Here is a 27,178-nt window from a genome sequence, read left to right on the forward strand (position 1 = left end):
TTATTATTTCTGAATATTTCAGCTCTTACACAAATCTAAGGAATCAAACTTACGACCCCTACAAAAGAAGTGCCTTGCTTTATTCACTGAGCAACATGAAACCACTCAGCTGAGTCATATTTATGTTGTGCTTTCTTAGATCTTTAAGGCGCATCCTCTCCAAAACCATTACCATGGCAACCACACAGCACCTCTATCTCTGGGAAATTCCACTGCAACATCCACCAGGAGTCCTGGGGAGGTTTCTGGAGAACCCAACACAGCTTTGCTGTCTCTTGTGCTCATGGCAGGAACATATTTGATTGCTGTCTACCTGCGACAATTCAAGAACAGCTCCTTCTTCCCCGGAAAGGTCAGTATCCAGAAAAAGAAGCACAAATTCACAGCCACATGTGGTTCAACATGTGTGAACGGGGACTTACAAACAGGTATCCAGTCTGGGATAAAGAAGAGATTCAGGTCGTCTGATTCTCCTCGGCATTACAAGCTCAATATGAGAGAGCTCTGTGACCTGCTGACTTCTTTTTCACCTTTAGAATACAAAGTAGTCCTGCATTTCCACAAGTGTTGAGAATTTTACATGTTAACAAAATCTTGTTCTGATCTGAAAAGCACAGGAAGTCAGTGAAGTCAAATCAGTATTGTATTATTATTATTAATAATAATAATAATAATAATAATAATGCATTTTATTTGAAGGTATCTTTTTCCACACTCAAGGACACTGTACAGTAAAACACAAAGTCGATTAAAAAGAAACAATAAAATCACTAAAAACAGACAGAGCAACAGGCATCAGGAGGAATAAGATGTGTTTGAGTTGTCATTTGAAAACGGGAAGTGACTCAGTGTGTCTGAGCTGGGATGGTGATGAATCCCAGAGATGGGAGCAGAGCGGCTGAATGCTCGGACAGAGATGGGAGGCGGGTTGAGAATGTCAAGGAGACAGAAGGAGTGGATACTTGAAGCGAGAGCAGCAGGATGCATGTTCTTTATATTTCAAAATGAAATTAAACGGTGTTTCAGAGATGGAGAGAATGAGTTTCACTGTACATGAGAGAAGAAAGTGGTCAGTTATGGTGAGGGTTCACATTCCTGGTTTGAACCCCAGAATCAGTATTTGAACCATTTGGTGTGAACTCGTGGGACACGGAATCAAACAAGAGCACGAACCAAAGTCATTCCTGAACAGATCAGATCAGGTTGGGCAACATGTACTGGTGCTGCGCATTACTCCATAGGTCCAGGATGGCAACCACCCAGACAAAAACTGGTCCATCTCCATCTCAATGAAAGCAACTATCCATTAGCCACAGCTAAGTGAAACATGGGCATGTCCTTGATCTTCTCCAGCTGCTGGGGTCCTGAATACTGAGGCACCATGTCCAGAGAAACACCACATGGACAAAATGTCATTGTTGATGTTTCCTCATGTGGCAAAGTGGACAAGTTGCTCCTAATCGTCAAGACAATTAGAAATCATGAATAAACATGATATGTCGGACTTCTGACACCACCCTGGGAATTTCACCCAGGGAATTCGACAGTTGAATAACTTCAACCTAAGACACAGGTTTGTTGCAATTGAGACAGAGACGTGGTTCCCAAATACAAAAAGAATTTATTAACAATCAAATTTCTAGTTAAGACAATTTTATAAAAAACTAATTTAAAACACCACCGACCATGACCACATGAGGGCGCCCTTGCCTCACACAGCCCGGCAGCACACGCAACTGAGTTTTCCAAATGTCCACACTGAGCGTAAAGCCGCTGCAGCAAACAGGGCACATCCAGCCGTCTCACAGGACGAAATCTTTCAGCAGAGCACCAGAGGAAAGCAGCAGGGTCTCCTTCCACAGCTTGGTCCAAAATCCTACATTTTAAACAGATAAATATAAAACAAATATCTGAAAGAGGAGCTTACTTTGCGCTGTACATACCGACACCACCCCAGAGTGTCAAGAGCACCACAAACTCAGCAGCGGACCGCCAACGACAGCCCTCACAGAGGACTCTGTACAACAAAGCCATTTCCTTAAACACTCACCACTACACCTCAACGAGCCTGCAGCTGTGGCCGGCGCCTACTTGTCTTCAGGGGAACGTGGAAGTGAACACGTCCAAACACCTGCAGTCAGTCTCCAGAAAGAGAAAGAAGAGCACACACACTCCCTCTTTTATACAAACACTCCTCTGCCACAACCAGCTGCACTCAATCCACCAGCTGAACATCATTAAGGTCATCCATCCTGCTACAATCCACCGCCACAAATTATATCGTCGCCCCGACAATGGAATAGACCCCATTCTTTAACCTTAGTCATACCACCTATATTACATAGGGCCAGAAGGACCCACTTGCACCGCAGACCATGGAAGATGATGAATATTAGAATGATGACCCGCAGTAACCCTAGTCATCTGCCGAAGTACAACCTCTTCACTGGGGGGAGACGTACTAGACTCCACTGGCAGAGATGGCACAACAACCACTGGATCTACTGGTGGACTCAACTGCGGGGAAGCAGGTAAACTCACAACCTCCGCCCCCTCCACCTGAGGGGCAACCTGGGTCACCTCTCCCACCCCCTCCACCTGAGGAGCAGGCAGAGTCACCACTTCCCGCACAACTGAAGTAGACGCAGGGTCCTCAGATCCTGACACCAACCACCCGCCATTACGCCACCACCTGTCCTCTAATGGCTCCACCACAGGTGGAGAAAACTCCACAGGGGGCAGAGAATGGGCCACAACCTCATCAGGGGACCCAACCCCTACCATTACCTTCAACAAGGAGCGATGAACCTGCTTGGCTCTGGTTAAATCATCCTTAGGGGCGATTGTATAAACAGTCCCTTCTCCCTGTGGTGCCCTCAGGATATGATACATCACAGAGGACCACTGGTCCTGGATCTTATGAGGGCCCCGTACCCCAAAATCTCGCAACCAGACCAACTGGCCCTCCTTCAGGGGAACATCACGGACACGCTGATCATAATCCTTCTTACGCCGCTCTGCAGCGGCCTTCAGCCGATCCCGGGCTCCATCAAAAGCCATGTGCAAGCGGGTCTGGTGCTCCCGGACCCACTCATGAACAAAACCACCCACAGGCTCCTGAACTTGACCCAACAGAAAATCAACTGGAAGTCTTGGCTCCTGACCAAACATCAACAAAAAAGGAGACTCACCAGTTGCCTGATGCGGCATCGTGTTATAAGCATACAAAACCTAGGGCAAACAAGAACCCCAATGATGCTTTTGAGACACGGACGTGCGTGCGCAACAGATCATGAAGTGTTCTATTAAAATGCTCACACTGAGATTTCTCTATGCCATAAAAGCCACACAACTGCTGGATCAATACACTCTCAAAACTCCGTCCCTGATCAGAATGTATCCGAGCTGGAACCCCAAACCTCGAAAACCACTCCGTAACCAGAACTTGAGCTACTGTAGGAACTCGCTGGTCACGGGTAGGGACTGCCCACGTGTACTTACTAAAGACGTCAGTCATTACCAGAACGTCTTCCACTCCACCATGACTAGGCTATAGAACAGTAAAATCGTTGCTCAGTAGCACCAAGTTTTGCAGATGACAAATGACTCAAAGGATTGTTGTCCTTGTACACAATGCCCTTATGGCCCAGCAAGTACTCCCTGAACATCTCGGACATTGCCCACTTGAGTGCCAAAAATTCCAACTTCATAGAGCTGTAGTTCACCATGTTACGCTCAGTAGGGCGTAACCCACGGCTCGCGTAAGCAATCGGCCTAACTTCACCATCCTGTTCCTGAGACAACACTGCTCCCAGCCCCCCATAGCTAGCATCCACCTCCAAAATAAATGGAAGACTAAAACTGGCATATGCCAGCACAGGTGCAGAGGTAAGCTTAGCTTTTAAAGTCTCAAAGCTGCGGCCACATTCCTCTGTCCGATAACCTGAAACTGGCTGATTTACCAGACTGGGCTTCACCCCAGCCAACTCTGCTACCAACTTGTGTAGGGGTGCTGCCAACCTTGCAAAACCACCTACAAACCAGCGGTAGTAGCTGGCAAAGCCCAGAAAAGAGCACAGTTCTGAGAGTGTGACCGGAGGTGGCCAATGAGCAACCACCTCCACCTTGCTAGGGTCAGTAGCAACACCCTTATCAGAGATGACATGCCCCAGGTAACGCACTTCCTGCTGGAAAAATGCACACTTTGAGTTTCACCTTTAACCCCTCATGCTGCAAACACTCCAGCACCACCCTCAACCTATCCAGATGTTGCTCAACAGTAGAGGAAAAAACCACAATGTCATCCAAATACAACAATAAGGACAGACACTGCTGATCACCAAAAATCCTCTGCATCAATCTCTGAAAACTACCAGGAGCGTTGCAAAGCCCAAAGGGCATCCGGTTCCACTCAAACAAACCAAAAGGCGTGCAGAAGGCCGTCTTATGACGATCAGGCTTTGCCACAGGAACCTGATTATACCCACTCGCCAGATCCATGGTAGAAAACCAATGAGCCCCAGTGAGGGCAACCAAGGACTCATCAATCCGAGGCAAAGGGAAGGCGCCCTTCCTAGTTTTTCCATTCAAGAGCCTGTAATCAACACACATACGCAAACTGCCATCCTTTTTCTTAACCAGCACAATAGGAGAGGCATAAGGACTGCTACTCTCCCTAATAACTTGTGTTCCAAGCAGCTGATTGATGTGATTTTTGACAACCTTATACTCAGAGGGCGGAATTCTGTGATACCGCTGTCGCACTGGAATATCATCCAGAAGCGGAATCTCATGTGATATTAGGTCAGTACAACCCAGATCCCCATCTTGGGCTGAAAAGACAGAACTAAACTGACCCAACAATGCTCTCACCTTACCTTGTACTTCCAGAGTCAAGTGACCCAATTCCAGGGCTGCAATCTGATCCTGCACTGATGGAGAAATGGACTGCGAGGCCACTACCGCCTCCACCGGGGGCACCTCGGCAACCCCCGCAGGCAGACTCACAACCCGAACGTCCTCTAAAGTGCCAATCATAGCCCGGGGACGTAACCACACATCCACTGATCCCACATTCATCACCGGAATGTAGGCTATACCCCGCTCCACCTGCACCAATGCAGGAGATGTCAACAATCCAGCAGGCAAGCCAGACTCCACAGGCTCAAACAGAGCCGCCCCACCAGAATACCGCTCAGAGCATGTCGCCCTAACAAACTTCATTACACCGCCCGGGATCTGACAAGCCTCTCCCCCTTCCCTACTCCTTGATCCACAATACCACTAGCCTTGTGGCACTTCTGAAATGCCTGTGTGACATACTCAGGAGCCTCCGCCACTGCTGGCAAATCAAACAGGGAAACCCCATACTGCCCAAAAAGTTCCCCATAACACCTGCGGATGACATTCATCCCCAGGACCCCAGAAGCCTGTGAAGACACACCGGGCACATCTTTAACCACCAAAATGCCACATGCTGGCAACAGCTTACCACAAAGCTCCACATCCAACTCCAAATAGCCCAGGTAAGGGATGGCTAAGCCATTAGCCACTTTAAGCTGTAGCCAATTACATGATTTCAGCCACCCCAAACCCCCTGGCTCAAACTGCTGATGAAAAAGAGACTCTGGAATAGTTGACACCATAGATCCTGTATCTATCAGACAAGGGATCCCAACTCCCCCCATACTCACCATTAAATGAGGACATGGTGACACAAGCTTGGACACTACCTTGTCACACGTCCTACCCAAACCTGAGCCAGTAACTTGCCCCCCCCCCCCCCCCCCCCCCCCGAACTGTGGCTCCGCAGCTCGGCGGGCACTAGTTTCCTGACCTCTGAGCGGCAGAAGATGGTTTGTTCAATGAAGAGGCCGACAAAAAGGATGGACTGCGGGCCACCACCCAAACTCCATCACACTCCCTGGCAAAGTGACCTGGTTTCTGGCAGCACCTACAAATTATAGACCCCCGGGGAACTGATTGACGAAAACGCCCAGAATCCTGCAAATGGGAAATACTCTGAGTCAACTGCTCCTGTTGCCGCTGGAGCATCTCCCTTACTTCCTGTAGTTCTGAGGCCTGAAAAGGACCAGCCTCCACCTGGCCACTGCCCTGAACCCCGCACTGAGTACCCACAACAGACTGGATGGAAAAATCACTACCCTTCGTACCTCCAGGTGAACCCTCTTGTTCCCATCTAATTGCCTCACCCCTAACATCCAGCAAGGTAGCGGTCGGCTGCCGGCGCACAAACTGCTTCAACTCGCGCTGAAGTGACCCATCAAACACACACTCAACAAACTGATCACATAACAAAATCTCTGCATTTGGGACACCATTAGGTGCACGCTGCTTAACAGATGTCATCAGACTCATTAATGCCAATGAAAAGCCTAAGAGTCTCTCCCTCACGCTGTCTGCGGGGAAAAAAGGCCTCTTGAAGTGCCACATAAGATTCTGTATCCCCATACAGCTCCTGCAACACTCCAATGATCTTTAATGGGTCTGAACGCTCTTCACTGGAACGATGCTTTATTTCCTCACATGCTTCCCCCTCCAGATGGTCAAAATAAAAAAAAAGTGCCTGGTCAGCTTCAGAGACATGACAGGCTCTCACACAAGCTTACATCTCCTCCAACCATTCAGCCAACCCCATACCTGTCTTACCATTAAACATGGGACATTTTCTATCTCGGGGTAAAAAAATAAACTTCTCCATTACTGGAGCATTACCACTAGAGGACACTTTAGATGAGGGCTCTATACTCGGGGCAGGCGCTGCCTCAGCCTGTTCCTGCTTCAACCTCTCATTCTCCATCCTAAGCTGAGTGTTGGGAAAGTGTAGTGACACGGACCCACAACAGGGGGCGTAAATGAACGGACAATAGAGGGAGTTAAATTAGAACACTTTACTGTTGTGAATGTCACAACCACACACAGCAGATTATAGAATAGATACAAGTCAATGAATGAAGGTGTCGTGTGGGCAGGCTCGATGATAGGAGATGCCCGTCTGGAGACGAACCGGAACCACACGATTTCCACCGCCACCGAACCCGAAGGATACTGGAGCCGCCAAGTCCCGAAGTCCCCAGGTGGCCACCGTCTCAGCGTGTCGGATCTGGTACTGCTGGCGGAGAACAAAGACAGTCAAGTGTGGGTGTGTATACACCCTGTAACAATAACGGTGGGAATTCCACCTCCACCTCTAACACACACTCGTGCAGCGTCTGTTTAACCACTTATCTGACGAGAAGTAGGACGAAACAGTCGCGACCCACGCCGGTCCTCTGGGTAGACAGCTGCAACACAATAGCTCTTGGAGTCAATCAATACAGGCAGAGAAAGTTACCTCTCAAAGAAGTCGATATCTCGGCGACGTGGTGGAGGTGTCATCCTGCTTTTATCCAGGGTGAGATGCAGATGATCGGTGACAGCTGTCATAGTTGATGAGTGACAGCTGTCACCTCGGCTGTTCCTGTAAGGCGGCAGCACCCTCTCGTGCCTGAAGCCCGCACTTCAGGCAGGGCGCCCTCTGGTGGTGGGCCAGCGGTACCTCCTCTTCTGGCGGCCCACACAACAGGACCCCCCTGTTGGGTATTTTCTCCTCCAAACATTCTTAAAACTTTTAACAAGACAAACAGAGTCAAAAAACACCAGTGAGACAGAAAGTCAAATTTATCTCGCGAGGAGTGCAAACAGTCCGTACACGTGGTACCACTGAAAGCACTAAGGACTGCTGCGCCTGCTCACTCTTTTTATTAGAAAAACCTACCCACAGCGTGAAACTTGTCCTAAGGGGGGGGGGGGGGGGGGGGGGGGGGGGGGGGGGGGAGAGCGCGAGACAAGTTTCTTCCCGTAAAACAAACACATACGTCAATAAGTGCAGCTGCGTGGAAAAACAGTTCCTTTGTTTAATCATATCTTTGAAGGTCAGCACATCTCGTTCTTGCAGGCTCCTCTGTTTGCACTTATCATCTGTTCTGCAAAAGCTTGGAGTGTCCTGTTTAAAACAGTAAGCATTTGTACAGCATAAGGTCAAAATAACCTCCAGTTCTTTTACTCCCAGTTCAGACTGACCCCAGCATGCTAAAACAAAGTTGAATAACAAATACATTCTCAGGGTTACTTTTAAGACAGGTGCATAACAGCACAATAACGTTTTCATAAGAAAGAAGACAAAGGTACAAATGTTTAACAGTGATAACATATATATATATATATATAAAATCCTTAATATTTCCCACCTGTTTATCGCCTGTTAAACATATAGTAGTAGTTATCACCTAGCTTAGCACTTCTTTCTTGAGATTTTCACTAAGAGGTTCATCATGGTACGTAAAGCATCTATTTCAGTGTTTTGAGCTGCTACTATTTTTTCAGTTACATTCATGAACAGACCCAATCGATAATTCAGTGTTTCAATCATTAATTAATTTTTTTTTTGTTTCCCACTCCTATCCAGGGGAACAATGAATGTGCTATTTTATCTCCTACAGACCACAATTTTTGGTCCTTTGGTACATCCGAGCCCCACATGTGATCATGTGGTAACACATCTGGGTATATCAATCTCCTCCGTCTGGTGCTGCCATTCTTCTCTGTGGAGGTCCTTGGCACTACCACATATGTATGGTCAGTCACCTGGGTAGGTGCACACACACCACCCCAATTTGGTGGGAGACTCATGTACAGTCTGGAACCACAAAGCCAATAGATGTCATCATACACCGGAGTACCATTTACAGGTGGTAGCAAAAACTTACTAACATAAGCACATGATTCATCCGTTCCCCATGGACAGGAGCCTGTATAATTACATCCCCGTCCAATGTGATGAAGATAAGTACCATCCACATATTATGTTTTGGTTAGGCTTAAATTATTTGATAAAACATACGTTTGGGTACACAGACGTTTCTTAATTTTACCTACAGTTTTATTCCCTGTCCCGTAAAAGCAAATTGGGAATGGCCGTTGTGATGACAATTTAACGTGATGATATTTTTGCGTTTCCCTTCAGTCTAGTCAATGGAGCAGCACTTGGGCACGCTTGTACGTCCTCTGTTGAAATCCCTATCATATAAGTGGTTGCACTGAGGCAAGTGGTGTTAGAACTGCCCCCGAAATACAGTTTGATTATGCATCCGTATGATAAGACATTCTGTCACCCTAGCAGGGTACGGTTTAGCCGTCAGAGCTGGGTGTGTTGAGGATATAGGTATTTGCGAACAAACATAACAATTAGTAACGTAATTCCATAGCCAATAAATGAACATCTCTGTACCACAAATTAGTATGGTATATATGAGGGTGTCCATCTGTCTCATTCACATTATGAATAAACCTCTTCTGACGTTGCTTGCGTTGTTCTCTGGCTCGGTCCACAGTGAGCTGCAATTCTTGGGTCAACCACCAGGCCAGGAATCCGAGGAGCACGAAACACACTAAGATCACAACGCAACCGGCTGCCCTACCAACAGTCCGGCAGCGGCGGCGCTGAGCACGTCGCTCCGGGGTCTGCTGTAGTTCAGTCATGATTGCTAGGATACAGTGTTGTTAACCACCTCACCTAATAGTGCAAGGATCTCCCTGCTTCACTGGCATTGAGACAATCTATTGCTAATTAAATAGACTCCCTTTGTAGCCAGACTTCCCCTTACACTGTGGAGGCAGCCAACACACGCTGTATCTTACAGTGATGTATCCACGTTGATCTCTCCGCTATCTTTACTGCAGTTGGTGTTGTTAACAGCACTTGGTATGGACCTTCCCAACGAGGACTGGACCAGTTCTTCCTCTTAATCACTCTGATGAACACCCAGTCTCCTGGCTAGACTACTGGAAGGCCGTCCTGTGGAAGATCAAAATTATTCGGCAGTAAATGTGTTTAAGTTATCTCTTTCTGTGTTAATATCTTTTTCATAAAATTTGCTAATGTTTGTTCCTCATCTGCTGTTTTAGTATCCATGTCAAAATTGGTAGACGATATGGTCATCCATAAAGTATCTCAAATGGTGTTAACCCTGATGGTGTTGGTGTTATTCTCATATACAATTTTACTAGGTCCAAACATTCAATCCAGGTTCGTTTTGTCTCTTCTATACATTTCCTTAATCTTATTTTTATTGTGCCCTTTGTCCTTTCCACTAATCCTGCACTGTGTGGATGATAAGCACAATGATTTTTTAGATTAATCTGTAGCGCTTCTCCTACGTATTGCACTATTGTATTAACAAAATGCGCTCCATTATCTGAATAGACTGTTTCTGGTATTCCAAATCGTGGAATGATGTCTTTGCACAATGCTTTAGCCACTGTAAGTGCATCTGCATGTTTTGTGGGGAACAATTCTACCCATTTTGAGAACGCATCAATTATGACTAAACAAAATTCTTTTCCTTCATGTTTACTCAGCTGTATATAATCCATATACTTGAAAGGGATATTGTGGTGTTGGAAATTTGCCTCTTTGGGGTCTCAAATTGCCTTGTGAGTTGTGTTTTGCACATGTCATGCATGCTCTACAATGCTGTTTTGCATATGCATCAAACCCATAAAGACAAAAAATAGATTGTAATTGCGATATCATACCCCCTGATGAGACATGCGTCACGCCATGGCTCATGATAGCTGCCCATTTAAACATATTTTTTGGCAATATGGGTTTCTTTTGTGGTCATAAGTACAAATCATTTGCATATGTAGTTCCTTTATTTAACCACATTTGTTTTTCTTTTTCAGTTGCCTGCTGTTGCATGTCAGCAAGCAGTGTATGACCTAAATGCAAATCCGGAGGGGTTTCCTGTACAACAAAAATAGAAGAAGCTGCTGCTGCCGCCTTCGCAGCTCTGTCAGCAAAATCATTTCCTTGTGAAACTATATCAGAGCCTTTGGTGTGAGCCGCACATTTGCATATAGCAATTTGTTTAGGCAATTTCACAGCTTTCAGTAGTGCAGTTAGGAGTGTGGCATGAGTCACTGGCTTTCCAGATGATGTCACCATTCCACGCTCTTCCCACAGTTTTGCAAACACATGCACTGTGCTGAAAGCGTACTGGCTGTCTGTATAAATTGTTACAGCCGTACCTTTAAACAGATAGCAAGCTGCAGTTAAAGCAACCAATTCAGCTGCTTGTGCTGAAAATAACGATGGTAATGAAGCAGAATCCAATACTTCTGAATTTGTGACAACAGCATATCCAGATTGTGTTTGTCTATAATCATTTTTATTGGACGAACCATCCACATACACAATTGTACTGTTTGGGATGGGTGTGTCCTGGAGGTCTGGGCGTGCTTTCATACAGGCTGTTGCTACATCAAGACAATTATGCGGCTCGCCATCCTCAGGTAAAGGTATCAATGTGGATGGATTCAATGTTGTACAGCGCTCTACCGTAAGGTGTGGTTGTGATAATAGCAAGGACATGCATGAAAGATGTCTTGCTGGGGACAAAAGCTCATGTTTGTCTGCAACAGGAGTGCAGAAACTGCATGTGGAACTTTCAATGTCAGCTGATGGAATAGAACAATATTACTGCTACTTTGAACAGCCATAGAGGCTGCAATTACAGCTCGCACGCAGTGAGGCAATGCACTTGCTACTGTATCCAATTTGGAAGAATAGTAAGCCACTGGTCGTAATTTTGTACCATGTGACTGTACTAAGACACTTGTCATGAAATTATTTTTACAATCCACCGTTTGAGTAAATGGTTTACTATAATCTGGTAGTGTTAAAACTGTAGATGACACTAACGTTTGTTTTATTTTTACAAAAGCTTCCTCAGCTTCTTTGTTCCATTCCAACACGGTTGACATTGAAATATCATCTTTGTACATCAAATCAGAAAGTGGACTAGTCAATTCTGCATAGCAGGGAATCCATGCCCTGCAGTAATTAGTCAGTCCAAGAAATGACATCATCTGTCTTTTAGTTTGTGGTTTCGGAGCATATAAAATCGCTTCCTTCCTGTCAGACAGGATAGTACGCCCTGTGGCTGATAATTCATGTCCTAAATATTTTACTTTATCCCTACACAACTGAACTTTGTTTTTACTCACTTTGTGGCCATTATCAAATAAGAAACATAATAATGCTACTGTGTCAGTTATGCAGTTTTCTCGTGTGTCAGAGGCAATCAAAATGTCATCAACATACACTAATAGTTGGCTATCTGCCGGTGGAACGAAATTGGCTAAACATGCTGACATGACTTGAGAATAAATAGTTGGACTTTCTGCGTAACCCTGCGGTAATCTGGTGAATGTATATCGTTGTCCTTTAAAGGTAAAAGCAAACCAGAATTGACTATCTGGATGTACTGGCACAGAGAAAAAATGCATTACTTATGTCAATTACTGAGAAACTATTAGAATTTGGTCTCAGCGAATTTAACAAGGTGTGTGGATCTGGAACACATGGTGCTCTTTTAATTACAGCAGTATTTACTGCCTGCAGATCTTGAATCATTCTCCATCCCACTGAGGGCGGAGCCTTTTTTACAGGAAATATGGGTGTGTTACATGGTGAATCTGGGCATGGCACTATTACTCCTGCTGTTAATAAATCCTCTATTACTGGCCTAATTCCTTCAATTGCATCAGGTTTCAATGGATACTGTCTTACACATGGTCTGTATTCTGTTTTTGGTCTTATAACTACAGGTTGTGCATTTTTAATCAGTCCTACGTCTGAAGGACCTGTTGTCCACAATCCTGATGGTACTGAAGAAAGAAGATCATCTTCTTCAGTACTCAACTGAAACACTCAGGATTGTGAAGTGGACACATCAATATGTGTTCCAGCTGTCAGCACTAATGAGACATTAACTGGCACTTTATACAATTTAGTTGATGGACTGAACTCCGTTCGTGGTCCAACTCTGCTCCAATCAGTGGCTGACAAAGCTGTTATGACTGTCAGTCCCAATTCTTGCCATTCTGTCAAATATGGTTTACAAAGTGACACATGTAATGGCATACCTGTGAATCTCAATTTTAAAACATCTTCAGTGGCACCTGTCACTGTTATGACAGCTGTTGAGTTGCCATCATGAATCAAATCGGTCATTGTCAGCTTCACAGGTGAAATGTTTTTCAATTTGTTTTTCATACACTGGTGTTCCTGGCACTATGCCACTGTGGACCTTAAATACACTCTCAATTCTGCATCTAAACTCTGTCCATGGCTCTCCTTTCTGAGCTGTCCTGGTAATTTCAGTATAATTTATTTTTGGTCCTACTGCTAAGTCATAATGCTGTGGTTCGTCCTCTACCTGAGGATATAATGATTTTCCAGACGGTCCTGCCGCCTGTTTCTGAGGTTCTTGTGGTTCTTGTTGGACTATTACATTTTTCTCTGCTTTCCCTACTCCTTTCTCTTTCCTCATTTTTTCTAGTCTCCTTTTCTCTGCTTCCTCCTCCCAAAACGCCACTAAATCACCCCCTACTTGCTGTTTTTTTTTTTTTTTTTTCTTTTCTCATCACCTTTATGTTCTTTTTCTAACTTTTCCTTCAACTTCTGAATACTAGTCAGGTTCAGTCGTCCGTCAAAGTCATGTTTATTAATCCAGGTCTCCAATTTCTTAGTTGCTCTTGGATTTTTTGCTTCCATAAATTTCCAGTCGTCAGTTGATAAATTTCCCTTATTTTTAGACGTCTTACCCCCCATTTTTATTATCCCTTGTTATAATTTGGACTTCAGACGGGGGCACACCTAGGGTGTTCTAAATCTGAAGTTTTCACTTTCTTTGGACGTGACAATTAATTTGCCGTCGTGTGGTTGATTCCTTTCACCTCCCCGTAGGAAGCGGAATCACTTGCCTCTGCTTCCACACACGGTTGTCACTAACGTTGTCCAAAGTATTACACTTTCACACTTTTATTCCCAAAACCGGTATTACTTCGTATTTAAAACAGAGGAGTCCGTACCCTCCTTCCGGAATTTAACTACGTGCGCTCCTCGCAACCGAAGAGGAGTCCGCCCTCCTCGCGGAGTTTAACTGCTTTACATTAACAGACGATTCCACGCCATCGCTTACGGAGTTTAACTGTTTATGTGATCACACTTTTATTCCCTACCGGTACGCGTATATAAACAGAGGAGTCCGCACCCTCCTTCGGAATTTAACTATGTGCGTTCCTCGCCATCGTAGAGGAGTCCGACCTCCTTACAGAGTTTAACTGTGTTTCATTAACAGACGATTCTGTATCATCGCTTGCGGAATTTAACTGTTTATGTGATCTGATCACCACTCACTCAGTACTGTTACAAAGAAATTTTACTCACTGACTCGACTTCCTGTCTGTCTTCTTCGGGAAAATCTCATTAACCAGACGATGCCAACGGCGGTCGACAATTGCAGACACGATCAATCGATCGGACCTTGGCCAAGGATTTACGTCTGGACTTGGCGACCCCCGCCGGACACCTCCGGTATTGTTGAGCTCCCGGACTGAGCCCCCAGTCAATGTTGGGTATTTTCTCCTCCAAACATTCTTAAAACTTTTAACAAGACAAACAGAGTCAAAAAACACCAGTGAGACAGAAAGTCAAATTTATCTCGCGAGGAGTGCAAACAGTCCGTACACGTGGTACCACTGAAAGCACTAAGGACTGCTGCGCCTGCTCACTCTTTTTATTAGAAAAACCTACCCACAGCGTGAAACTTGTCCTAAGGGGGGGGGGGGGAGAGCGCGAGACAAGTTTCTTCCCGTAAAACAAACACATACGTCAATAAGTGCAGCTGCGTGGAAAAACAGTTCCTTTGTTTAATCATATCTTTGAAGGTCAGCACATCTCGTTCTTGCAGGCTCCTCTGTTTGCACTTATCATCTGTTCTGCAAAAGCTTGGAGTGTCCTGTTTAAAACAGTAAGCATTTGTACAGCATAAGGTCAAAATAACCTCCAGTTCTTTTACTCCCAGTTCAGACTGACCCCAGCATGCTAAAACAAAGTTGAATAACAAATACATTCTCAGGGTTACTTTTAAGACAGGTGCATAACAGCACAATAACGTTTTCATAAGAAAGAAGACAAAGGTACAAATGTTTAACAGTGATAACATATATATATATATATAAAATCCTTAACACCCCCCCTCAACGGGCACCTCCTGGCGCCCGACCAGGCTTGTCCGGGTGGCGTCGGTAAAAATCGACCAGAAGGGCCGGGTCCAGGATGAAGCTCCTCTTCACCCAGGAGCGTTCTTCGGGTCCATACCCCTCCCAGTCCACCAAATATTGGAAGCCCCGGCCCATTCGACGGACATCCAAGAGCCGGCGTACTGTCCAAGCTGGCTCCCCGTCGATGATACGGGCAGGAGGCGGCGCCGGACCGGGTGCACAGAGGGGTGAGGTGTGATGTGGTTTCAACCGGGAGACATGAAAGACTGGATGGATCCGCAGTGAGGCCGGGAGTTGGAGCCTCACTGCGGTGGGACTGAGAACCTTGAGGATTCGGAATGGCCCTATATAGCGGTCTTTTAATTTTGGGGAAGCCACCTGGAGCGGTATGTCCCTCGTAGATAGCCATACCTCCTGCCCGGGCTGATATGCGGGGGCCGGGGACCGTCGACGGTCTGCATGGGCCTTTGCCCTCGTCCGGGCCCTCAACAAGGCCGAACGGGCGGTGCGCCACACCCGACGGCATCTCCGCAGGTGGGCCTGGACCGAGGGCACACCGACCTCTCCCTCCACCACAGGAAACAAAGGGGGTTGGCACCCCAGACACACCTCGAACGGGGAGAGGCCGGTGGCTGTTATGCGCGTACTCGATCCAGGCCAGGTGTTCACTCCAAGCCGTCAGGTGTGCGGATGTCGTACATCGCAGGGCCTGCTCCAGCTCTTGATTGGCCCGTTCAGCCTGTCCGTTAGTCTGAGGGTGATACCCAGAAGAGAGGCTCACGGTGGCCCCCAGTTCCCGGCAGAAACTTCTCCACACCTGCGAGGAGAACTGGGGACCGCGATCCGAGACGATGTCTGTTGGTATCCCATGCAGACGGACAACATGGTGGACCAGGAGATCCGCTGTCTCCTGGGCCGATGGGAGCTTCGGGAGGGCCACGAAGTGGGCCGCCTTGGAGAACCGGTCCACTATCGTGAGGATGGTGGTGTGCCCCCGGGACGGCGGGAGGCCCGTGACGAAATCCAGACCAATGTGGGACCAGGGGCGATGAGGCACAGGAAGCGGCTGAAGGAGTCCCTGTGCCTTCTGGTGGTACGCCTTGCCCCTGGCGCAGGTGGTGCAGGCCTGGATATAAGCCCGGACATCAGCCTCCAGAGACGGCCACCAGAAGCGCTGCCGGACCACTGCCACGGTCCTACGCACCCCTGGGTGCCAGAGGAGCTTGGACCCGTGACAGAAGTCCAGGACGGCAGCCCTGGCTTCTGGTGGGATGTATAGTCTATTTTTCGGCCCTGTTCCGGGATCCGGGCTCCGTGCCAGGGCCTCCCTGACGGTCTTCTCCACGTCCCAGGTAAGGGTAGCCACGATAGTGGACTCCGGTACGATGGGTTCCGGTGGATCCGACAGCTCGGTCTTGACTTCATGTTCATGCACCCGGGACAGGGCATCCGACATCTGGTTTTTGGTCCCGGGGCGGTAAGTGATCCGGAAGTCAAAACGGCCGAAGAACAGTGACCAGCGGGCTTGCCTGGGGTTCAGTCGTTTGGCGGTCCTGATATACTCCAGGTTCCGGTGGTCAGTAAAAACCGTGAAAGGCACTGACGCCCCCTTCCAGCAGGTGTCTCCACTCCTCAAGAGCCTCTTTCACCGCAAGGAGCTCTCGATTGCCCATGTCATAGTTCCGCTCTGCTGGGGTCAACCTGCGGGAGAAATAGGCACACGGGTGAAGAACCTTATCGGTCTCTCCACTCTGGGATAGCACGGCTCCTATCCCTGAGTCAGAGGCGTCCACTTCAACCACAAACTGGCGACTGGGATCGGGCTGCACCAAGACGGGTGTAGTCGAGAAGCGCTGTTTCAACTCCCTGAACGCGGCATCGCACCGATCCGACCAGGTGAAGGGAACTTTTGGTGAGGTCAGGGCTGTCAGGGGGCTAACTACCTGACTATACCACTTAATGAACCTCCTGTAAAAATTTGCGAAGCCGAGGAACTGTTGCAGCTTCCTACGGCTCGTAGGTTGGGGCCAGTCTCTCACCGCTGCGACCTTGGCCGGATCCGGGGCAACGGAGTTGGAGGAGATGATAAACCCCAGGAAGGACAAAGAGGTGCGGTGAAACTCACACTTCTCGCCCTTCACAAACAGCCGGTTCTCTAACAACCGCTGCAGGACCTGACGTACATGCCGTACATGAGTCTCAGGGTCCGGAGAAAAAATGAGTATATCGTCCAGATACACGAAGACGAATCGGTGCAGGAAGTCCCGCAAGACGTCATTTACCAAAGCTTGGAACGTCGCGGGGGCATTAGTGACGCCGAACGGCATGACCAGGTACTCAAAATGACCTAACGGGGTGTTGAATGCCGTCTTCCATTCGTCTCCCTTCCGGACCTGAACTAGGTGATATGAAGATCCAGCTTTGTGAATATTTTGGCTCCATGCAGGGGGGTGAACACCGAATCCAACAAAGGCAACGGGTATCGGTTGCGAACCGTGATCTCGTTCAGCCCCCGGTAATCAATGCATGGACGAAGACCGCCATCTTTCTTGCCCACAAAAAAGAAACCTGCTCCCATCGGGGAGGTGGAGTTCCGGATCAGCCCGGCAGCTAAGGAGTCCCGGATGTAGGTCTCCATCGATTCGCGCTCAGGTCGTGAGAGGTTGTACAGCCTGCTGGACGGGAACTCCACGCCTGGAATCAAATCGATGGCGCAATTGTACGGACGGTGCGGGGGAAGGGTGAGTGCCCGATCCTTGCTGAAAACGTCAGCAAGATCGTGGTACTCAACCGGCACTGCCGACAGATTGGGAGGGACTTTGACCTGCTCCTTAGCCTGGGAACCGGGGGGACCGAGAATCCTAAGCACACCCGATGGCAGGTCTCGCTCCACTGTACCACCACCCCGGACGGCCAATCAATCCGGGGATTGTGTTTTAGCATCCATGGGAAGCCCAAAATCACGTGGGAGGTAGAAGGAGTCACAAAAAACTCGATCTCCTCCCGATGATTCCCAGACACCACCAGAGTTACAGGTGGTGTCTTGTGCATGATTAAAGGGAGAAGGGTGCCATCTAGTGTCCGCACCTGCAATGGTGAAGGAAGCGCCACCAGAGGGAGCCCTACCTCCCTTGCCCATCTGCTGTCTAGCAGATTCCCTTCGGACCCCGTGTCCACCAGTGCTGGGGCTTGAAGGGTTAAATCCCCGCTCAGGATTGTGACTGGGAGTCGTGTGGCGATATGTGTGTGTCCCACGTGAATGTTATGACCCCCCCTTAGCCCAGTCTCTAAGGGCGGGTGTTGTCGTTTTGGCCGTTTGGGGCAGTTTTTCTGCATGTGCTCTTTTGAGCTGCAGAGAAAACACTCCCCGTGGACCAGCCTCCTCATTCTGTCAGCTGTTCTCATTTTGGCCCTGTGCGTTTCCCTAGCAAAGTCAGCAGGGGGAGCTGTTGCCCCACGGAGCGCTGTGGCTGTGGAGCGTGGGGAGGGCGGAACCTTTTTGAACCCGGAAGGGAGAGGGACGGCGCGTGCCCGGCCACGTCCTTCGCCTCGCTCCCGACGGCGTTCCTCCAACCGATTGTCTAACCGTATAACGAGATCGATAAGCCCATCTAAATCCCGCGGTTCTTCCTTAGCTACCAGGTGCTCCTTTAGGACCGACGACAGTCCGTTTACGAAGGTGGCGCGGAGCGCAACGTTATTCCAGCCGGACCTCGCAGCCGCGATGCGGAAGTCGACTGCATATTCGGCTGCGCGCCGGCGCCCCTGTCGCATTGACAGCAGCACTGTTGAAGCGGTCTCTCCTCTGTTAGGGTGATCAAACACTGTTCTGAACTCCCTCACAAACCCAGTATACGTATGAAGGAGCCGTGAATTTTGCTCCCAAAGCGCCGTAGCCTAAGCGCGTGCCTCTCCTCGAAGCAGATTAATTACATAAGCTACTTTACTAGCATCAGACGCGTACATGATGGGACGTTGTGCAAAGACGAGCGAACACTGCATGAGAAAGTCCGCGCACGTCTCCACACAACCTCCATACGGCTCTGGGGGGCTTATGTATGCTTCAGGGGATGGTGGGAGGGGTTGTTGAACGACCACTGGAACATTCATATCTTGCACAGGGTCGGCAGGAGGAGGAGCTGCACCAGCGCCCTGAGCGCTCGCTGCCACCTGTGCGGAGAGAGCCTCCACCCTGCGGTTCAGGAGGATGTTTTGCTCGGTCATCTGATCCAACCGAGCCGTAAAGGCAGTGAGGATGTGCAGCAACTCACCAATCACGCCTCCTGCAGACGCCTGTGCACCCTGCTCTCCCATTGGTCGTTCAATTGCTGGGTGACGCCCCTCGGAGTCCATGACGCTGGCCGAGATATCCTGTTGGGAAAGTGTAGTGACACGGACCCACAACAGGGGGCGTAAATGAACGGACAATAGAGGGAGTTAAATTAGAACACTTTACTGTTGTGAATGTCACAACCGCACACAGCAGATTATAGAATAGATACAAGTCAATGAATGAAGGTGTCGTGTGGGCAGGCTCGACGATAGGAGACGCCCGTCTGGAGACGAACCAGAACCACACGATTTCCACCGCCACCGAACCCGAAGGATACTGGAGCCGCCAAGTCCCGAAGTCCCCAGGTGGCCACCGTCTCAGCGTGTCGGATCTGGTACTGCTGGCGGAGAACAAAGACAGTCAAGTGTGGGTGTGTATACACCCCGTAACAATAACGGTGGGAATTCCACCTCCACCTCTAACACACACTTGTGCAGCGTCTGTTTAACCACTTATCTGACGGGAAGTAGGACGAAACAGTCGCGACCCACGCCGGTCCTCTGGTTAGACAGCTGCAACACAACAGCTCTTGGAATCAATCAATACAGGCAGAGAAAGTTACCTCTCAAAGAAGTCGATATCTCGGCGACGTGGTGGAGGTGTCATCCTGCTTTTATCCAGGGTGAGATGCAGATGATCGGTGACAGCTGTCATAGTTGATGAGTGACAGCTGTCACCTCGGCTGTTCCTGTAAGGCGGCAGCGCCCTCTCGTGCCTGAAGTCCGCACTTCAGGCAGGGTGCCCTCTGGTGGTGGGCCAGCAGTACCTCCTCTTCTGGCGGCCCACACAACACTGAGTGAGTAACTCTCTCATCTCCTGCGTTTCCTCTGCGATCATACCCCTTGAGACTTTCCCACAATGAGGATGCGACCAAAATAGGGGAAATTACTTGGACCGAGGCCACCTGCTGCTTTGCTCTGGAAAACAACAACAACAAAAAATAACACATTAAACACACACACACACACACAAAAATTTACTTCAAAAAACTAACAGAACACACCTCTCTAGTCTTAATTTGCATCCCACTTCTTGACACCAAAATGTGGCAAAGCGGACATGTTACTCCTAATCGTCAAGACAATTATAAATCATGAATAAACATGATTTGTCGGGCTTCTGACACCACCCTGGGAATTTCATACAGGGAATTCGACAATTGAATAACTTCAACCTAAGACACACAGGTTTGTTGCAATTGAGACAGAGACGTGGTTCCGAAATACAAAAAGAATTTATTAACCATCAGATTTCTAGTTAAAAAGACAATTTTATAAAAACTGATTTAAAACACCACGGATCATGACCACATGAGGGCGCCCTTGCCTCACACAGCCCGGCAGCACACGCAGCTGGCAGAGTTTTCCAAATGTCCACACTGAGCGTAAAGCCGCCGCAGCAAACGGCACATCCAGCGGTCTCACAACACGAGATCTTTCAGCAGAGCACCAGAGCAAAGCAGCAGGGCCTCCTTCCACAGCTTGGTCCAAAATCCTACATTTTAAACAGATAAATATAAAACAAATATCTGAAAGAGGAGCTTACTTTGTGCTGTACATACCGACACCACCCCAGAGTGTCAAGAGCACCATAAACTCAGCAGCGCACCACCAACGACAGCCCTCACAGAGGACTCTGTACAACAAAACCATTTCCTTAAACACTCACCACTACACCTCAACGAGCCTGCAGCTGTGGCCGGCGCTTACCTGTCTTCACGGGAACGTGGAAGTGAACACGTCCAAACACCTGCAGTCAGTCTCCAGAAAGAGAAAGAAGAGCACACACACTCCCTCTTTTATACAAACACTCCTCTGCCACAACCAGCTGCACTCAATCCACCAGCTGAACATCATTAAGGTTATCCATCCTGCTACACTCACAATATCAGTGATCCTCCTCATCTGAGCCTCATTAAGTAACCGTTCATTTGACCCAAGGATCCTCCAGAGACCTGGTACCAAAACATCCAGTTGCCTTTGGTCACTGGTTGGAGTCCAAGTCTTTCAACCAGACAACAGACAGGAAGGACCAGGACTCTAAAGACTTCCCAGACAGCAAATAGATCTGGGCCAGATGTAGTCCAACATCTGGTACCAATCCTGAAAACAGATCCGGTCCAGACAGTTTTTGCACCCTGGCCCAGATCCGGCACGGCTCTGCTTTACAGTTCTGGAACAGATCCAGACCAGATCTGAACTGGATCCGCAAAAGACCAACCGTTTACAGACCATATCTGGCATGGATCTGGGCCAGGGTGCAAAAACTGTCTGGACCGGATCTGTTTTCAGGATTGGTACCAGATGTTGGACTACATCCGGCCCGGATCTATTTGCTGCCTGGGTTGATCTCTCATTCACCTGTGAAGGCATTGACATCACTGAGCACCTCTTTCCAGGGACCTCGGAACAGCTCGAGCTCTTTTCATATTTGTTTCAGTCACAAAGGCCAAGGTCCCACAGATGAGTACATCACTGCTGAAGTAAATGAATCTTTCAACACTTTCACCACATACAAATTCTGATGGACAAGTCCAGAAATTCATGGAAAGCCTGGATCTCAGTTTGGATCCAGAACTATCTCAAACCAAGACACTCAGCTTCTCAAGTGCTGCAATCAGAGTATCCACTGATTCCACCAAGATCACACTTAAGATACTGGTTTCCACAACCCCAGCCAACATCCAGCCCATGCAAGAACTAAAGACCATAGCAGAGGGATTGTATCCCTGGAAGAGGAGATGGGCCAGAGACTGAAGCGGCGGTTGCTCCCAGTGTTCAATCGAGTGCCTTTGAAGAGCGGTGCGCTGACATCGCCGTGTGTATCAGACTCACCGCAGTCACAGCGTAGACTGAGACAGCTGTCAGAACTTAGAGAGTGCCACAGACTGAGCCTCAGAAGAAACCAGGACAGCAGCAACATAAAGTTATCAGAATATGTCCTCACTCAAACCAGTTACAGCTTCTGGAAGGGGTCTTTGTTTGTGTTGCAGGTCCGCAGGATCATTGGAGACTTTGGCGTCCCCATTGCTATTCTCATCATGGTGCTGGTGGACTACAACATTGAAGACACCTACACTCAGGTGTGACTGGAGAAGATTTCAATGTAAAGCAGAGAACATGAAGGCGTGACGGTCTACAGGTCCAGACAGTCCTGGTCCTTGCCTTTGCAATAGTCCCACATTCGATGACATCAGTAGCATTCAAATGTTTGAACAGCCTCTTCTCATTGGCTCACAGAAGCTCAACGTGCCCAGTGGCGTTTCTGTGTCCAGTCCAGAGAAGCGCGGTTGGCTGATTTCTCCTCTGGGATCAGATGGACAGTTTCCAGTCTGGATGATGGGGGCCAGCGTCCTGCCTGCCATGCTCGTCTTCATCCTCATCTTCATGGAGTCCCAGATCACAGCGTAAAGCCATTTCAGTTAGCCTGTGCAGTTTCAGATGAACTTTGACCCAATCATCCACCTGTGTTTGTCTGTCTGTGTGTCAGTCTGATTGTCAGTAAGAAGGAGAGGATGCTGGTCAAAGGCACCGGCTTTCATCTGGATCTGCTCATCATCGTGGTGGTGGGTGGAGTCTCGGCTTTGTTTGGCTTGCCGTGGCTGTCTGCTGCCACGGTTCGGTCCGTGACCCACACCAACGCCCTGACTGTGATGAGCAAAGCCGTTGCTCCTGGAGACAAACCCTACATCCACGAAGTCAAGGAGCAGAGACTGACGGGATTTCTGGTTGCAGTTTTAGTGGGTACGACTTACCATGATAACCACAATTATTACCATTCATGCAAGTACTATTAATACTCTGACTTCTTACAGCTCCCGACACGTTTTGGGTTTTTTATACCTGGAGTATCTCCACGTCATAGGTGGTCTTCATATCCAGCAGCAAGCGTATGAATGACTTGTGCCGCTGAGCTGCAGCTGTGCAGGTGGTTCAGCGGAAACATGTAGACCAGGGTTCGAGTCCATCCATATTTCTTCAAAGGAACCAGGTATATTCTACAGCCAGGTGAAACATGGGTGTGTCCTTGGCCTTCTCCACCCACTGAGGTCCTCAACACTAAGGAAATGTGTGTCCTGGATCATGTCCAGAGAAACCCTATGGCCATTAAATTAAAATTTATCAAGAATGTTCTCTGGACTTACAGAGTCCAGCAACAACACCAGATCACGAGAGGCTGGAATTAGACTAAGATCCAGCCTTTCAGTCACTTCCTGGACTTGTCCATCAGAGGTGTCTCTGTATGTGGGAAGTCTTGAACTTGTGGAGACGTTCACTGATCTCAGCGGTAACCTTCATGTCTCTGGGTCCTTGGTCTTTGAGATCAAGAGACCCCTGGGAAGATCTTCTTGAGTCATGAGGTCAAAGGTATTTTTGACACTGATGTCTTTGCAGGGGAATGAAGGTCCAAGTCTTTAGGGTCCTGGTGCTTCCTGTCTCACTGTCTGGTTGTCAGTCTTGGACTCTAACCAGTGTCCTAAGGTGAGGACTGGATGCCTTTGGTCCCAGGTCCCCCTGGGAGGTGATGGTCTACTGGTTAAGGTGTTGGGCTTGAGTCCAGAAGATCATGGGTTCAAATCCCCACCTGACTGGAAAATCACTAAGGGCCCTTGGGCAAGGCCTTTAATCCCCTATTGCTCCCGGTGTGTAGTGAGCGCCTTGTATGGCAGCACCCTGACATCGGGGTGAATGTGAGGCATAATTGTAAAGTGCTTTGAGCATCTGATGCAGATGGAAAAGCGCTATATAAATGCAGTCCATTTTACCATTTACCAGGTCTCTGTGGACAATGTTTGGGTCCTGCCGGAATGACTTTGTGTCCAATGAACGGTTACTTAGTGAGACTCAGATGAGGAGGATCACTGACACTGTGAGGGAACATCAGACACCATATTTAGTCCATGTGGGGAGTTTCTATGGACATGATCCAGGACACAGGTGTCTTGTGGAGGACTTCAGAGACTGGAGAAGGACACACCCATGTTTCACCTGGCTGCAGATGGACTGGTTGTTTTCTTGGGTGGTTGCTATCCAGGATTGGGGTGGTCTTTGTGCCAGTCCTGACCTGACCTGAGAAAAAAAACAACGCCACAAAGGGCTCAGGGATTTTTTTATAGTCACTAATAAGTCCTGGTCTTGCTAAGCTAGGCTAGTAGTTTCCTGTTCCCAGTCGTGTTTGAAGTTTGAGTCCAAGTGTCTCTAATGTGCTTCTTATCTCCGGTTTCACTTCCTGTTGTCTGGTTTGTGGTTCCCCTTCAGGTGTGTCCATTGTGATTGGAGAAGTTCTCCAGCAGATCCCGCTGGCGGTGCTGTTTGGGATCTTCCTCTACATGGGTGTGATGTCACTCAACGGGATTCAGCTCACTGAGCGCCTTGTTCTCTTACTGATGCCCCCCAAGTACCACCCAGACCACGCCTACGTCTGCAAGGTTTCATCCATTAATCAAACCTGTAGCGTCCCTCAGGGCCGCTCTTCTCCGCCTCCTCTTCAGTCGTCTTGCTTTGGTTTCTGGTCAAGTTTGACAGTCACGCGTCAGCTCAACACCTGATGGTTAATAATTAAATGCATCACTCAGTTCTTGGAGCAAATTTCTTGTCACATCACTGAACTCAATCAGTGGCTCGAGTTCAGAGTTTGTGACCATTTACCAAATGGTCAACTTCGATGGTCTCAGATGAAACCCAACAGGAAGTACAGAAAATTGCAGTTTCTTGAGTGGCCACTTGAGGCTCCAACACAGAGCACTTTCCCATAGGAGTACATGTTGAAATGTCCAACTTTAGAGCATAAATAAACATGTTTACAGCCTGGTTTTATTTAATGTATGCTAACGGTGTTATTACTTTTAACAGCTATCCGTAGCTTCATCTGTTAGCTCCACTTAATGCATGATTACTGAGAAAATAAAGCGCCTCAGAACTTTTAATGTCCACAACGATGTAAACCGTAAGGAGAACCCCGAAAAATAATTTAATAAACACCCCAACCCAGATTAGCCTGTTAGCTTAGCTGGTTCAAGCTTTTTCCGTCACACAGGGTCACCCAGGCTCCGCCCCTTTATGCATGAATGAGTTCATTAAATCAATGTGGGAGGAGCTGCCAACATTGAGAGCGGCGATAATTGAGAACATGGCACCATTTTGGTTCCAACTGCGCTGAACTACTGAATGGACCTTTTATGTTTTCAACATTATTTTTATAATTTAACTACATACAGCAACACATCCAGGTACAGGCACTATCAAAATAATATAAAAACAGTTAAGCTATCAAATTTATAATGTTATATGGCTGGGGGGGGCCTGGCTGCCGGTTTGTTTGTCTGTTTGTTTTCCTCCCAGGTGGCGTGCATTTGGGACTGAGTGGCTGTGTTGCTGAGGCTGTCAGGACCTCACCCTGATCACCTGCGAGTCGTCAGGACTCACAGCTGAGGTGCATCTGGATGGATTGGAGCATGTTGGCATTTAAGACTGGAGTGCACAGTGTGTATTTGCCAGAGACTCGACCTTGTGACCAGACGGGTGAGATCGTCGTCTCGGGAGCCATCTCATCAGCAGCGGATGCTGAGAACGTCCAGGTTTGATGCACAGTCTGTGAAAGAGGAGGGGGTGAGGTCTCACGCTCGTCAGCACACTTCCTGAGGTACGTTAGATTTTGTGACTAACAGTTATACAGTCAGTAAATGTGGTGTCCCTCACACCTTATTGTATTGAGCTGTTTGTTAGTCATGTATCAGCTTCCACTGCAGTGGAGTTTTGTGAACGGGAGGTTCCATGCCTGCAGGTTGGGAAGCTGATCAGTAATCAAGCCAGGAAGTGTTTGCTGTTTGTACACCCTTAAGTGTTCTGTGTGTAGAGTGTGGACTCACATAATGGTTCCTTCTTTCACAGACTCGGTTGTTGCGGCCACCTGGGGGGTGTCGGCGGGGTCCTTGGGTCCGAAACAGCTTCTGGCTCCGGACCGTTAGCGCTGCTGGGAGCGCACCACGCCAGGCCGCACCTTTTGTTATTATCACTGTTATGTATTAAATTCAGTTAGCCTTTGTACCGTGCTCTGCTTATTTCATACTGGGTCCTTCAAACGCTGGTCGGTTCTCCGAGCTGCGTCCGACTCATAACAGTAGTCTCTGGCCAAACATCACGGACCCAGCGTTAGCAGAGACGGTAACGCGCCGGGAAGGCGGCAGCAGACGTTCAGTGGTTATCCGGATCAGTTGCTGGGCTCTCCGCCCGGAAGGTGCGTGTTCGAGACCCATTACTGGATACTAATTTGTGCTCTCTTGCAGCCGTGTTCCTGTGTTGTGCCTCATCCGTGGATCGTGGTGGAGTGTGACTGGCGACGGCTTCGCGTCACACTCCGACCGGATGGGAGGTGTCAACGGGAGCTGCAAGAGTGCGTTTGTAATGGGTTCACGCGCACGGCGGAGCTCTGTTAGCACGGGTCGCTGGGCTTCCTGTGTTACAGTCATAGCCCCGTTTCCCCGGAGAAAGGTAACTACTGCGTCTGTTGTATCAGCTCCGGCGTTATTTAGTTGAGCACATTTTGGTTGTGTGTTGCACTCAGCTGCGCACACAAAAAGCAGCTCGTTTGTTTTTTTCTGTCGCCCAAGGGGTTTTTTCATTTTTAGCACTCTGGTTCCCCCTTGTGGTGACTGAATCACGGTACCGTCAAGCTCTGGAGTAGGAACAGGTGTGTTCCATTTGGTTGAGCTTG

At 48.3% G+C, this 27,178-nt stretch overlaps 1 protein-coding gene across 2 annotated transcripts in view; it reads left to right on the top strand.

Moving 5' to 3' along the window:
• LOC117522167 (anion exchange protein 2-like) overlaps positions 1–27,178 on the top strand; it is a 97,860-nt gene that overhangs the window by 31,490 nt on the left and 39,192 nt on the right. For both annotated transcript variants that reach the window (XM_034183554.1, XM_034183553.1), the window contains 5 exons: positions 140–352; positions 22,458–22,547; positions 22,705–22,871; positions 22,955–23,208; positions 24,724–24,893. In XM_034183554.1, coding sequence (XP_034039445.1) covers positions 140–352; positions 22,458–22,547; positions 22,705–22,871; positions 22,955–23,208; positions 24,724–24,893 — 894 coding nt within the window. The remainder of the gene's footprint in view (positions 1–139; positions 353–22,457; positions 22,548–22,704; positions 22,872–22,954; positions 23,209–24,723; positions 24,894–27,178) is intronic.

Source organism: Thalassophryne amazonica, chromosome 12, assembly GCF_902500255.1.
Source record: "Thalassophryne amazonica chromosome 12, fThaAma1.1, whole genome shotgun sequence".
In the NCBI taxonomy this organism is placed as follows: Eukaryota; Metazoa; Chordata; class Actinopteri; order Batrachoidiformes; family Batrachoididae; genus Thalassophryne; species Thalassophryne amazonica.